This window comes from Schistocerca gregaria, chromosome 6 (genome assembly GCF_023897955.1).
Source record: "Schistocerca gregaria isolate iqSchGreg1 chromosome 6, iqSchGreg1.2, whole genome shotgun sequence".
Taxonomy (NCBI): Eukaryota; Metazoa; Arthropoda; class Insecta; order Orthoptera; family Acrididae; genus Schistocerca; species Schistocerca gregaria.
The window spans coordinates 299,206,256-299,222,179 of record NC_064925.1 but is presented as its reverse complement, the minus strand read 5'-3'; the positions used below and the strand labels follow the sequence as shown (position 1 = coordinate 299,222,179).

General features: G+C 39.4%; 2 protein-coding genes across 5 annotated transcripts in view; one reads left to right on the top strand and one right to left on the bottom strand.

Annotated features, from left to right (window-relative positions):
* Positions 1-5,082, bottom strand: part of LOC126279037 (mitogen-activated protein kinase 15-like) — a 171,378-nt gene extending 166,296 nt beyond the window's left edge. The window contains exons 1-2 of one of the 4 annotated variants that reach the window (XM_049979437.1): positions 4,804-5,082; positions 4,501-4,720 (exon numbers count right to left, since the gene is read on the bottom strand). In XM_049979437.1, coding sequence (XP_049835394.1) covers positions 4,501-4,720; positions 4,804-4,866 — 283 coding nt within the window. In that variant the 5' untranslated portion in view covers positions 4,867-5,082. The other 3 variants (XM_049979440.1, XM_049979438.1, XM_049979439.1) reach the window with 3 other exon arrangements.
* Positions 5,083-6,281: 1,199 nt separating this feature from the next.
* Positions 6,282-15,924, top strand: part of LOC126279036 (transport and Golgi organization protein 1) — a 195,293-nt gene continuing 185,650 nt past the window's right edge. Inside the window, exons 1-3 of the mRNA XM_049979435.1 lie at positions 6,282-6,751; positions 12,760-12,893; positions 13,002-15,315. Of these exons, the coding sequence (XP_049835392.1) occupies positions 6,643-6,751; positions 12,760-12,893; positions 13,002-15,315 (2,557 nt within the window). The 5' untranslated portion in view covers positions 6,282-6,642. The remainder of the gene's footprint in view (positions 6,752-12,759; positions 12,894-13,001; positions 15,316-15,924) is intronic.

The following is a 15,924-nucleotide window of genomic DNA, read 5'->3' as shown; positions in this document are numbered from 1 at the left end:
GAAAATGCTGCTGCCCCTCTTCAGGAACCACATATTTGTCTGGCCTCTCAACAGATACCCCTCCGTTGTGGTTGCACCTATGGTATGGCTATCTGTATCGATGAGGCACGCAAGCCTCTCCACCAACGGCATGGTCCATGGTTCATGGAAGGGGGGGGGGGGGGGGGGGGGGCGGGAGGGGGGGGGATGGCACTACTGAGCGGGACTCATCAGTGGAAGCAGCAATTTCCTGAAGATGGTGAGCTGCTGGATCGCCGAAATATCGAGTCAAGTTGATTTTAGGATCTGGCAGCAAACCCGAAGACTCTTTCAATAAATGTGTTATAGCTTGGAAGAAGAGCATACATATCTACAAAGATCACAGCTCAGTGGCTCCTGGAAAAGGGACTTCTTATAAATTTGTGGGGGCACAAGCTCTATGGACTTCCATCCCCAAGAATATTGCTGCAAAAACAGTATCTCTGGACCTTGGGTAGTGTGTTCTGAAACACCAAGTGTTAAGTTGTATCCGTCCATATAATGTGTATAGATAAATATTGTGTATGTGCATCGGTAACACTGACAGTCACTGCACATCATGAACATTGTGTTCGTTACCCAAATACTAAAAACCTAAGAAAGGTTATGTATGCAGTGTCCAAAAATAAAGATTTATTTAACTGTATGGCTAGGGTCCCCCATAGGGCAGGTCATTTGCCGGTGCCGATCTTTCAATTTCACGCCACTTCAGAGACCTGCACCCAATGAGGATGGTAGGATGATGAGGAGGACAGCACAACACCCAATGTCCGGGTGGAAAAAATTCCCAGACCCAGCCGGGATCAAACCCGGGCCCAGAGGATTGACAGTCCAATATGCTCACCATTCAACTACCAGCGTCACACAGAAATAAAGAGAAGGTTGCACACATGGGTTTAAAGATGGATGAAATGAGACTGGAAGAATAAGAAAATGGCTCTGAGCACTATGGGACTTGACATCTGAGGTCGTCAGTCCCCTAGAACTTAGAACTACTTATATCTAACTAACCTAAGGACATCACACACATTCATGCCCGAGGCAGAATTCAAACCTGCGACCATAGCGATCTCGCGGTTCAAGACTGTAGCGCCTACAACTGCTCGGCCACCCTGGCCAGAGAAGAAGAATCCACTAGATTCTTAGGTATTATTATGGATAATGAGCTGAAATGGAAGTAACATGTTAATTTTGTCTGTAAAAAAACCAGCTCCATCATATTCATAATGAGGCAGCTATCACAGTATGGAGACAAACAGTTTCCATGCACAGCATACCATGTACTCATGTACTCTTTGATCTATACCTGTAATGATGAAACTGAAACAACCAAGAAATAAATTAACAGTACTTGCATTTAAATTAAAAAAAAAACTATTAGGATTATACCAAGACAAGCATCCCCCCGATTGACAATGGTTGAAAAATGACTCCAGTACTCAGTAACCTCAAAGACTATCTGGTAGGAATTTTACAGTGATAAAGATTATTTATCACATACAATTTGTACATTTGGTCACTTACAATAATTGACATTAAAATGTCAGAAAAATGTTAGGAAGTATGTGATAATGAATATTTTTTTTCACTTTTTGTGTGTCCTTTATTACATGTACATTCACTATACACCACATAATCCTACAAAATCAAATAAAATTCAATTCAGTTTAATTAAAGATGAGTCTGGTACTGTGATATCCATAAACAATCTCACATGCACCTTCAATTTCTCTCAGTGGATTTGAGTTTCTTATCTACTGTGTCAAATACACCATGACCATTTTTCATTTGCTATCCCTTTGATCTTAACTTAAATTTTCCCCAAAAATCTCATTGCTATCAATTTCATGTATCAACCAGCTTTATTCACCTAGTATTACATGAGCTTCATTGCTTTTCAGGACTGTTTCAAACACTGGTATTTTTTTTTTTGTGAATGCTTCAGCAGTTAATTATTAGGATTTTAATACTCTTGCCTATGGGGGAGCAGGGCATTCTTTTGGATCTTACATTTACACTACAGCTGCTGTTATCTGGCCTGAATGCAGAGTTGTCTAATCCAAAAAACAGCTGTGTGCACTCCACACACAGTCATCCACCTGAATAACAAGCTTCTTTGTAAGTCACTGGAATGGCCCAAGTATGAGCTCAGAGTCCAGACAACTGGCGCCATTTGTTCCAATATGCACCAGTATCTGAAGCTGGCTGCACCGTGTTCCTTCCGTGGCTGCCAGAGTAGCCTCTTCAGCACACTGAATGAGGCCCAACTGGCACTGTTTGTTCCAATGCAAGCTGCAATCTCCAATTGGTTGCGACCTGTTTCCTCAGTGGTTGCTGTAACAGCCTCTTAGGCATACACACTGAGTGCACATGGTGTCCTTTCCTGTCCCTTGGTACCATTTCCCTAACAGGTTCCATCACTTGCCGTACATTTCAACTGTCAACAATTAATAGACCCTTACCCTTTAGCATTTGTCTCTTCTTGACACCGGATAAAACAGGTGTCCCCAAAACATGCAAAATGAATCCCACTGGATCGGTTTCAGTTTCAGTGAGAGACAGCACCTCAGATTTGTTAATTAGAGGGATCAGTACAACATCCTGAGTCCTCCTTGCTCCCCATCCATCCAGTACAGAATGCCTAGATCTATCAATGACGCACACTCACAGTCAAGTGGATGAGTAATGTCAGATCCCGTACTTCCATTAGAGGAGACGGTATCCACGGAACAGGACAGTACTTGAAATACCTTTGGTACCAGTACCACAGGTACTCTGTAGCTCTTACAACAAACTGGTTTACATCAGTTCCCAATCATTTGACCGTGGTCAGGGTCATTAAGAACATCAACCAACACATCCCAGTTTGACAACAGCTTACACATTGGGCCTGGATTGAGGCTGGTGCAATGTACTTAGCCAGTATGTGTTTTTCTGCCTCATTTATATAAAAGAATATCAAAGGAATTTTAGCATAAGACAAGAAATACATAATCATGACACTCGCTGTAAGAGGAACATTGAAATGCCAAGGTGTCGCCTATCAAGCACACAAGACAGCTTTCCAACACTCACCCTAAAAATGTATAATCAACTGCCTCCAGAAGTGGAATTGCTCAGGACTTGAAACAACATCCACTATATTCCTTGGAAGAGTTTTCCAATAGTGGTTCTAATGAATGGACAAAATAATAAATATTGTTATGCTTTATAAGCAATTTTGCCTAAATTTAATCTTCTTTTTATGTTCTTAGTTAACTGCACATTTAATTTTGTGTTTTCTTAAAGTACATATTTTGCCAAAATGAAACTTAATGTGTGTGATCTACATGGTTTTGTAAACATTTTGCTATATGGTATTTTCATTTGCTGCTATGAAGTTTTACTTTGCTGTTTAGTTATATTTCATTTTCTCTATGTTCTATGTGTTTTTGTGCACTGCACAAATATTTTCTTTTATTTGTAATATAAATTTTGTATATGGTGTTGTTTGAATGTTAGTTGATAAACATTGTATTTGTGACGCAGTCTGTCCAGCCATGGCTGGTAAATGACGAAGATATAGTAATAAAGTAATCTATTACAGGAGAGTTAACAAATAACTTTAAGCTAAGCCTGCAGACTATATTTTAATCTATTGAGCTGAAAAATTAGTAATGTACTCAAACGCATTTAAAGAAATCTTTATGTTTTGTTATATGCCACCCAGGACATCAAATGGTGCAGTATGTTACGATCTGTCTTGTATATCAGAGACTCCTTCTGTATAAAACTCATCTGATGATTTCCATAATTAAAGGCTCACGGGGTCCCAGCAAGGTAGGGGATTTTCCCTGCCTGGGGACTGGCTGTTTGTGTTGTCCTCATCATTTCATCATCATCATCCATGGCAGTGGCTAGATTGGACTGTATAACACATTGGACTGTGTAAAACATTGAACTGTGAAAACCATTGAGACTTTAGAATAAATGATGGCTAACTGAAACCCTCAGCTGCCGACAGGTGTTGTTGATATACCTCGAAGTGGACAATTGAAAATGTGTGCACAGACCGGGGAATGTGAGTCTCACGGGAAGCGTGCAAGGGATACGTCCCTGCAGTTGCGCTATTCACCTGTGTCCTCGGTGGCTTAGATGGATAGAGTGTCTGCCATGTAAGCAGGAGATCCCAGGTTCGAATCCCAGTCTGGGCACACATTTTCAAATGTCCACATCGAGGTATATCAACACCACCTGTCGGCAACTGAGAGTTTCAGTTAGTCATCATTTATTCCAGGGAAAAGCTGTGCGGTCTTCCACAGTATTCTGTTCTTTCGAGAACAGTTATAGTCTTCACATACATTGGGACTTTGTATGGGTGTTTATGATCGTGCAGTTGAGTGCCCCACAAAATCAATCAACATCACCATCATCATTATTATTATTACCACAATCATTAAAATAATTCATTGATAAAACGACCATAGCATTAATTCCACTTACCCATGTACTCAAATACGAGGTATATATCTCTGTTGTTCCTGGCTTTATGAATACCAAGTAGTTTTATGACGTTTGGGTGTTCACCAAATTCTTGAAGGAACATAATCTCCCTGAATGTTCGCTGTGCATCAGTCTTATTCCGAAAGGCATCATATATCTTTTTCACTGCAACTGTTTTCTTCGTTTTCTTATCCAGTGCCTTCCAGACAATCCCGTAGGCCTAAAATACAATAGCGAGTACCGGTATCATGACAGGCAACAGTAGTAACATATTCAAAATGTGATAGTATGAATATGACTCACCCCCTGGCCCAGCCGTTTTTCAATTTGATACAGCCGTGTTATGTGTGCGTCTACTTCACTCATACTTTTTTATGAGGAGCAAATATGGCAAGCGATTATAAACAAGAGATTGCGAAATTTGCGTCGCGAGTCATAGTCTTTGACGCAGAATATCTGATACGGGCAACAACTTCAATTTTACTTTTCAGACACACTTCTATCTTTGTATTTGACATTGCCCGTTTGCACAGACTCATTCCCGAATGTTTTGACGTATTTCTTTGATGTTTACGTTGTCATGGGAACTAATGAGTTCCAAGCTAGGGGACAACTATTTGGATGACATGTAAAGACAGTCCTAGTTTCCACTGATCCAAGTTTCACAATTCACAAGTTACACTTGGACTCTTCTTGTTTTGCCAACCTAAAGAATTGTTAGTTTACTAACACTTCGCTTAAACGCTATGACAACAACAACAACGATACGTCTGCGTTACTATTGAATAAAGTAGTCGTCATTTAGTACTGGTATATGCTATTGCTTTGTCGAAAAAAAAAAAAAAAGGTGCGTATGGAGCACTTGTCTGCTGAACGTCGCGATTTATTACAGACGTGTTTCTAGGTACATCATGAACATGACGACTTTAATCGTAAGAGCATTATTTGATTTGTGACAGTTCGCGCCGATATGCTGTACCAGTAACACTTAGGAGAAAAGGGCGTCAAAATAATGTTTCACGATGTTTAAATTAAACGCCTCCGGAGGGTAACAGTACCAGAACTTTAATTTCAAACCTAGGACTCCGTAATAGTATACTGTTACTTATCTTCTTCAATTGTTAAGAGACCCTAACTAAGTTGTGTAAAATTTATTAACAAGTTAACAACTTCGGCCCAGCCATATTACAACCATCATTAATCTAAAGCGTCCTGGCCATCTTTCTCATTCGACTGCGATGAAACCACTGCGTCATTGTATCAATTCATATTGCAATTAAAATATGAATTAAATCTGTAGAATTTTGTTAGAGGGTGTTTTCACAAAGGGGCTTTGTTAATGCCATTGCTTTTACGTATTTTGTCTTCAACTGATTATCGTCGGACGGTCCTTAAGTGCACTACGAACGAAATATCGCAGATTTAGGGGCTGTAATAGAATTACCGATGTACGTTTGAACCATTCACATACCGCGAGTGAGCGAACATTGTTTCTTGTCTGAAAATAAAAATACTACAGTAGAACATAGTTTTATATAATTCTAAAGAAATGAAACCTATTCAGCACTAATAGGACCGATGCATAAATCACAGAACTTCCTAAATATATGATAAACGGTACAGCTAAAAAGATGTCACCAGAACATCAGTTTTATTGTATAGAAACGGGGACGTCAATTTACGGCTGTAAATTTACGCAAGCATACGACTAGGAATCAGCGACTACAACATATGTTCCATGAACGTTCCGTATTGTTAATGCAGGCTGTCAGTTGTACTTGTCGCACGGCGTTACCTTGGCAACGTAAACAACAGAGATATTTTTAAATCCAAGATTGCAAAGCACCTACGTTGTCACTGCTTATAAAGTGCTAGTATTTATAGAGCTAATTTTATGTGGAAATTTTGGATATGATGTGTAAAACTAAAAATGTCGCATTCCGTAAAAGTGTAGGTACAAGGGATTAATTGGTTTCTGTGATGATTATTTAATCTGCCGCCTGAACGAAGAGGCTGACATCTGTGTTGTGTACGTCATCTGTCACGAAAATCTTTGTCAAATCGGTGTTAATGGTGATGTGGTCTAATTTTCGACAATACAAGTATCTGTGGTCGAAGGGTATCTGAGAAATTTACAAAAAAATGAGAGTGGATTATTTGTTTATAATTTATTCTTTTTTAACGTTTATAACATCAATATATGGAAGACGTATGCCAGATAGAAAGCTATGTGCGGATGCGCTATGTGAAAGTAAGTGAAACTTACATTTTTTTTACGAAGCTTCCGATTCATAACATTGTTTTAATCGTAGCGGATTTGTAAATAATAGTTAATAGCTAGCATTTGCATAAGTAATACCAGCGTCATGGTTTGCTGGCCTCACAGGATGGCGACAGTGAACTGCCTATGAATCCAATGCTGTTGAATATTTACTACCGGTTGTACGCTTTCAGCAAGATACTAATAAACGATGAAAATAGTTTACTGTTTTGCGGTTGCTCGTGGATCTGCAAAAATATATCTGAGGACATTTTTCACCTATACGTAGATTTCATTGTAGAAGTTTTGTACTGTGTACCTTTACATCGTATTTTCACGTGCTGGTGGACTTAATGTGAAAGATTTCTCGACTGCTATTAGTGAACAAGATATATTGTCTACATAAATTTTAGATAATATACACATGTGATATCAGTCATTCACCAGTTACACACGCTGCATTACTACTTACTTTTGGTTCTTGCTGTTTATCTTATAAATTATTTATTCATAGTCGGAGTTATTCTGTAATAACTTAAAATTACTTTAAAAATATATTTGTTGTGCATTACAGACCCCATCTTTATTGACCTTGTCTAGGATGGACCATTAAATCTTCCTTCTCGTGATCTTTTTTACCAGTTATTTTCTTGAGGTATCATGAAATATTTTTCTGTCTGCTAATTTTCCTCTTCTAGTACTATGAATGTAACTCGTGTTACTTCGATTATATTGTTATAATAAATTTCTTCAGAGAATAGAGTAACTTCAGACGTACTGGCGTATCAACTGCAGTACACTCCTAATGTATAATGATACATTGCTGCCGGCCGCGGTGGTCTAGCTGTTCTAGGCGCTCAGTCCGGAACCGCACGACTGCCACGGTTGCAGGTTCGAATCCTGCCTCGGGCATGGATGTGTGTGCTGTCCTTAGGTTAGTTAGGTTTAAGTAGTTCTAAGTTCTAGGGGACTGATGACCACAGATGTTAAGTCCCATAGTGCTCAGAGCCATTGGAACCATTTTTTGATACATTGCTCTAGTAATTTCCAATGTCTGAGCACTACAAACTACGAGGCATTTAAGGTCCTAAGGCTGTTTTCTTAAAAAATTCGATTTGAACACAATATGCATTTTATTAATAAAAATAGGGTCTGTATTGGAGTCTTCTTCCATAAAATAGAGAAAATTAAAATCTGGCTTCCACTCTTCTTTTTGCCAAACTTATCAATTGCTTGTAAACTGAAATTCCAGCTGGTTATTTTTATGATATCAGGGAATACTTTAATTAAGTTTACTTGGGAGCATTCCTACCTAATGGTATTTGAGACAGGTGCTTACTGTGTTTTCCTAACTTTGACACTTTCTTTCATTATTTCACATTGTCATTATTTTCCACTTGATTGAGTTTTGAACACCAGTGAGCATAGGTATTGATTGGTTTCTGTGTCATTACTCACTTTCATATATCCATAGACTGACATGTGAATGTTACACAGGATATATAACGAGTCAAGTTTTACAAAATATTGTTTAGCATATAATCACATTGAATTTATTATATGAAAGACATTAATAATATAAGTAACAGAAACTTATGAGTAATTAAACATATAAGCTACCATATAGATAGGCCTACACATAAATTTGAGTTTAATTTATGCTGTTCTGGTACACTGACTAGGAATGATATTGTGCATTGTTACTAACAAATTCATCTATAGTGTACTAAATTCCATCTAGAAGTAATTGCCTCAGTTCTTTTTCAAACTTGGGTATGTTTCTAACCGTATCTCTAATTTATTTTGGGTGGGAGGGCATTAAAGGTCTTGATGTTGCTGTACAGAACCCCCTTCTGGGGAGTGGGATAAATACTTCATCTTTCATGTGATCCCATTTTTTGTTTGTTAATAAGTAAATTGGTAGTTTATTTATTCACAGATAATATTTTCTGTGATATTAGGTGCACCAACTTAATACAACAGTAAAACGTAATTAACAAAACAGTTTAGGCCCTAAATAGATTTATATTTTGGTTCATGTTTGTGGTTGTTGCATAATTTATTTAGTATTTATTATTGAGACATAATATTCGGGGGTTCAAACTGCATGTATGTTTTAATGTCTCGTTACGCTACATGGACCACCGTTCCACATACCTCTTCATTGTGTAATGTAGCATCTGCTGCAACATACACGGTGACAATTGTTGAACTATGTGAAGAAAAAAAAGCTAAATTGGTTACAAACTATGGTGTACATGCACTTTATTCATGTTTTAAATGTCTCTACAGATATTCAGATTTTGGTTATGACATATTTGATGTGCTTGATGCCATTAGCAATGATGTGGTGCAGATTAATATAGAAATATTGCGTGACCCACTGAAGTGTGAGAACATCGATGCTGTCAGTGACCACCTGAATGGTTGTTTTCAGCTTAGCAATGGTTTTGGGGTGTTGTCTATAGTATAGCCCCACAAAAAGGAGTTGCATGTGTTCAGATCTGGACAATATAGTAGCCATGCCGGTGGCCTCTGGGTGCCCCAGAGCCAGAATGTAGTCCCCAAATTTCTCCTCTAGGCCCTCAAACACTCTCCTGCATTGATGCAGTCAAGCTCCATTGACAAATTGGTGTGATCTGATGTCTCCACAGCCACAGTATAGCTGATACAAACAAGTAATGCCTTAGTGAAATACACTACCACTGTCTATTGATGGCTAGACAGTGTCTTGCAAACATCCCTCCTTCAGTATAGCTGTTGTGAGTGGGAGGGTTGTTTTTTCTGAAAATCATTCTCTTAAGTTTCTATACTTGTGCTGAGATTATGAAGTGGTGCACTTGGTGAAAGAATATTTTCTATGACCCTTCTTTTGCACTTCTTACTGTTTCGTTGGACCTTTGCCCTCACCAACTGAAAGGCTGCAAATTTCTCTCTAATTGGTCAGCATATGAACCTTCACAGAGCTGTGAATTTCCTCATGATCCAGCAATTGTTAGCTGTTGTGCAACTCTCCTCATGCCACCAGACAACGTATGTAGCTGGACACTTCAGATACAGATCATTGAATGTATGTGCCCAGTTGGCCTAGCTGAAGAACCATTTTGGCAGCTTCCTTTTGGGCACTGTCCCACTTGTTAAATGTGTCCACATAAAAAAAAGAATTACAGGAATTTAAGCCATTGACAACTTTCAGCTTTTAACAATTCCTGTTACAATGTGTTAGATATCTTGTCCAATGTTACCCTCTATCTGTTACATTATGTAAAGCAGAGTGTAAATGTGTATGTCCAGGACCTCATCCCAAACCCCTGGATTGATTTCAACCAAATTTAGCAAAGAAACAGCAGGCCTTGAAAGTATTAGCGCGGAGAAGTTTATAACCTGATGGAGGCAGATGAGATGGACAAAGAGAGGGAGGAGTGTGGATGGATAGGGCATGAGGGGGCTTAGGAGGTAATGAGAACACGAGAGGATAAGTGGGGAACAGACAGAGAGAAGGGGATGAGGATATGGAAAGGGAATTGGGGCAGGAAGTGACTGACAGAGAGATCAGGGAGTAGGAGATGGGGGCAGAAATGGATATAAGGAAAGATGGGACCATGAGATGGACAGGGGGGGAGGGGTGGATAGCAAGAGAGAGATAGGGGGGGGGGGGAGGAGCTGGAAAGGCAAAGAAGGATGGACAAATGGAAAGAGCAAGGGGGAGGAAGAGACGTACAGGGAGGAGGAGGAGGAGGAGGGAGAAGGAGGAGGAGGGAGAAGGAGGGGGAGGAGGAGGAGGAGGATAATGACTCGGGGAGGAGAGGCGGCTATTATCAGAGAGGGCAGTGGAGACTGACAAACAGGGAGGGAGGAGGAGATGAAGAAACGATGAGAGGAAGAGATGAAGAGGCAGACAGAGAAGGGAAGAAGAAAGAGTGTCAGGGATGGAGGAGTAGTATGTGTGTGCAATATTTTTCTTCTGCCCCTGTCATAAGTTGTCATGCATGACAGGTATGCTGTTCGGTAATAGTATCGGCCTGCCTTAATGGCCTGCATTGCTGGGCAGCCTACATGTCAGGGGTATAAAGGAAATGTGGACATTATATGTGACACACACACACACACACGGGTAAAGCAGTGTGGAAAAAGTTAGTTAAAAATAATATTAAATTTGAATGCAAGTTATAAAACCTTGAGTAGTACAGGTGGTGAACAGGGCTGTGACTGAAAAGCAGCAAATGCCCATTCCCTAAGACAGAGCAATGTAGGCATCATACAAGGTGACAATTATTGAAATATAGAAATAAAATCATCATAACTTCTGAAAGTTTTGCATTAGGATGTTCAAACTGCACAGTTAGCAGTGGGGCATGATGAGAATTAGTATGGTTTGGTTTAGCGATGAAGCCCACTTTCATTTGGATGGGTTCATCAATAAACAAAATGGGTACATCTGGGGGACTGAGAACCCGCATTTACAATCGAGAAGAGAAGCCCTTCACCCTAAATGAGTGACTGTGTGGTATGAATTGTACAGTCACTGAATAATTGGTGTGATATTCCTTGATGGCATGGTGACTAACAAGTGGTACATGAAGCTTTTTGAAGATGATATCATCCCAATTATCCAAAGTGACCATGATTTTGACAGTTCATAACCAATAAATTGTGGCCAGAGTCCACATCTGCCCCAGGAAATGTCTTACAATTTAAAACCTGGTTTCTAAATCTCTGTCTTACCGTGATACAATCTGTCTGAAATCTTCCATTGTCTCCAGGCCTCTTCCACGTATATAACCTTCTTTCATGATGTTTAAACCAAGTGTTAACTTTGATTAAGTTATGCTCTGTGCAAAATTCTACTAGGTGGCTTCTACTTTCTTTCTTTATCCCATTCCATATTCACGTACTACTTTTCCTACTATCGATTTCCAGTCCTTCATGACTATTAAATTTTCATCTCCCTTCACTATCCGAATAGTATCTTGAATAATAGTTTTTATCTCATCATAAATTTCTTGAATATCTCCATCATCTGCAGAGATGGTTGGCATATTAACTTTGTGCAACTGGGGTAAGCTTAGGCTTTATGTCTGTCTTGACTACAATAATGCATTCACTATGTTGCTCATAGTAGCTTACCCGTGCTCCTATTTTTTTAAATTCATTATTAAACGTACTCCTGCCTTACCCCAATTTGATTTTGTATTTATAACCACGTTTTCACCTTACCAGAAGTCTTGTTCCTCCTGCCACCAAACTTCACTAATTCCCACTATATCTAACTTTAAACTATCCTTTTCCACTTTTTAAATTTTCTAACCTACCTGTAGAACGCCAGTTTCCTTTCTCTTGATACAGACATTCTCCTGAGTAGCCCCACCCAGAGATGCGAATGGCAGACTATTTTACCTCTGGAATATTTTACCCAAGAGGACGCTATCATCATTTAACTGTTCAGTAAATCTGCATTCCCCGGGAAAAAATTAAGGCTATAGTTTCCCCTTGCTTTCAGCCATTTGCAGTACCAGCACACCAAGGCCGGTTTGGTTAATGTTACAAGGCAGATCAGTCAATCATCCAACTGTTGCCCCTGCAACTACTGAAAAGGCTGCTACCTCTCTTCAGGAACCACTCGTTTGTCTGGCCCCTCAACAGAGATCCCTCCATTGTGGCTGCACCTAAGGTACGACTATCTGTATCGCTGAGGCACGCTAGCTTCCCCACCAACGGTAATGTCAGTGGTTCATGGGAGGAGAATGAAGATTTCTGAATTTAAAAATAAATAAATAAATAAAAATAAGAAAAAGTAAAAATGATATTTATATTTTTTTTAATTGAATGAAAGTGACTGAATAACAAAAAAAGTTCCTTTTGACTTTATCCATTTACCTACCTTGTCCCAAGTTTTAGCTGATTTGTTCAAGTTTAAAGTATTGAAATGTTGTGCTTCAAAAGCATCTCAGAATTTTTTGTTACTAAACTGGTTTGGTCCTGCATTTCTTCTCTTTCAGCTCCAATAGCAGAAGCTTACACCTTGATGAATTATGGCAGTGACCACCCAAAAATTTTATCATTTAAGGCAAGACAGCCTGTTGTTGTTTATGGAAGAGCAGCTGGAAACAAAGAGCAGTTATTGGATGTGAAGGTAATTTTCATGTCTAATGCAACTGTTTTTATAAATCTGAAGAAAAATTCTAATATTTTTCTAATAAAAAAAAGAACCAGACTAATGGAATCTCTGTTTTACTTTCAGATTAACAATAGAAGAGGCTATATTCCTAGGGGCTTAATCAAGGAAACAAAGGTTCTTGTAAAGGCCAAGTATGTCTCGCATGTTATCCCTATTGGAGATGATGGTGAAACACAACTAGTAAACAAAAGTAATGGGCTACAAACACATCAAGAAACCTTAAAACAAACTAAGGATACAGATTCACAACAATTAGAAGTGGACACTAACGATCAGGGCATTTCCAGTACAATACAGTACAGGAAACATGAAAACTCAGCAGAGCATATGGAAGATAATATCACATTGCACCACAATGCAACACCAGCTCTTGATGTTTCACCTGGAACAGTATTGGATGAACCCGATAACCAAACGGACTCTTTCACTTCTGGCACATCACCTTCCATTGCGCACACAGACACAGAGTCACATTACATGCAGTATTCTACTGTTTCCCCCCATTTTCAAAGGAAGCTTCACGCCATTGAAGACAGTGAGGAAATTGAAGATAAAAGTGGAGAGATAACTGATGGGAGTGCTGAAGACAAAGAAGATCAGAGTCTCCCTGGTGTTATCCATTCAGCAAATCCTGAGCAAGTGACAGTGAATGCAGCATCTGCTGACATAAATGAGATGTCAGATAGAGTGCAGTCACTGAATGAAGATAATTATCCTGGTAATGATACAAGCAGAGAAGAAACAGATAGAAATATCAAAGATGGTGAAAGTGAGCCCATTATTTCTGCTAAGGACACTGTTACAGTTGAGAAACATGAGGATGGAAAGAAAGTAGAGATTGACAGTGAAGAAATAAATGTTGATTTATTAAATGGAAAAGTACTAGAAACCCCACAACACAATGATACTGAATTTGCAGTGGAGATGAATTATAGTAAAAGTTCTGCTGATAACTTTCAAGTACATTCAGACATTTCAGGTGGCTCTGAAATGGATAGAAAGGAACAGGAAGCACAAGTGTCTTCATCTGGTGCTGATCATGATGCTGCTTCAGGGAGTACTCAAGAAGAGCCACAGGGATCACATGACATTTTGGAGAACAATGTATTGCTGCCAAACGACACTGCAGATCAACCACCCCTGTCTCCAAAGAAGACAGATGGCCCGGAAGTGGATGGAAAGGAACCTGAAGTACAAGTGTTGTCATCTGGTACTGATCTCCATGTTTTTGCAGGCAGTACTCGGGAAGAGTTACAGGGAGCCCATGACATTTCGGATCACCAGAAGATATTGTCGCAGGAAGATACAACGGATCAACCATCCATGTCTGGTCATCTGTCTTCAGAGGAGCCAGATGGGGGTAGTTCATTAAACTTTGATATGAATGATTCAGAAATTAGTGGACAAAATCTTGAAGTAGGAAGTAAAGTATTAAGAAAAGACTCGGCAGAATCAGCAAAAGAAATAGATACAAGATATAGTGATGAGGGAAGTGATGTGGAGACCAAATATTCACAGGAAACTGTTGATAATAGTATGGAAGGTGATGAATATGCTAGTCCTCAAGTGTTTGCTAGTTCTGAAGTAGTGTCCGAAGAAATAAGATCTCAGATTTCCCCAGAACTATTGGAAAATGATAGAACTGAAGATTCAAAGGATGTTAATGTCACAGACATTGCTGGAGAGTTTGATTCAGATGCTGCAGAAGTTGCCCAGGAGAATGACAATTCAGGCAGTTACGGTGCAGAAAATATTTCATCAGAAGAAAAAGAAGAAGGAGGAGGAGGAGATATGTCAGGAGATGATATAGCAAAGTGGGGTACGGCTGCTGAATCATATCGTGCTGATTTTTTAGTTGGAGAGGTAACAGCCAGTTCACATGAATTGAGTGTGACAGAAACAAGCATTGCCTCAGAACCTCACCCTGTCTATGATCTGCAGCAAGATGAGGACAGTGAAGTAGTGACAGTCAGCTATGGTCATACGGAGACAACTTTGAATCCCGAGAGTCAAGATACTCAGTTTCAGGAAGAGCAATTTAAGGCAGAGGACATAAAAGATGAAGGTTTTTTTGCAGGGCTATCAGAATCAGTGCGTTCAACATTTAATAGCATAACTGGTTATGGTTTTGGTTCTTCAGTCACTGAGGGAGAAAGAGAAGCAGATGTAGTTTCCCATAGTAAAGAGTTTGAAGGTAAAGGCACACAAAACAAAGAGAAATTAGCTTCTGAAGATATGCAAGTCCCTTCTGCCTGGGATAAGGACCATTCATTGCAAGAGGCAGCACATCACGTGGCAACTGACCCAGATCAGACTGGTCACAAAGTAGATGTTGATGTGCCTTCTGGAAGTGACCTGAGTGAGATATCTTACCAGTGTGAGTATTTTAATAAACACATCCAATACAAACTGCAAACAGATCAGTAGTCTGTAAGACATTTTTGAATACCATGGTGTAGATTTGAAAACTGAGGTGCTTCAGCAATGGTTACAGCACTGCCGCACATTCCGTGAAGTAATACATTGTATTTAACTGAATGAAATTGTTTAAGGAAGCATCTAAGAACTGTAGTGTCACATTTACGTAAATGTAGTGTGTAGCACAGTTGTCATTTGTTTGTTTCGAATGGTAAGCCACTGTTCATCACTGCTTTGTAAGGACACAGCCTTTGTTGGTGACACACAATGCTTTTGTACTTTAATTCTTAAGTTATTAGTACTAGGATGGTAGGGTGTGTACATGCTGTGTGCTGATGCAGGTGGAGCTGGCAACAGTTCACATACAGCTGAAGGTGCTTTTGGCCCCTATCAGATGTCTGCAGGCTGCTGCCTGAATTTTAGATACCTTGAAGCATACATACCAGTTACAGGAGCTCCAGTGTTGAGGCATATATGGAGCCCCTTAGGAAATTGGTGTCAAAAACTAGCAAGAAGTCCAGTGCACATTCAGTACGTTTGGTGATGGATACTTCCTTAAACAATTTCA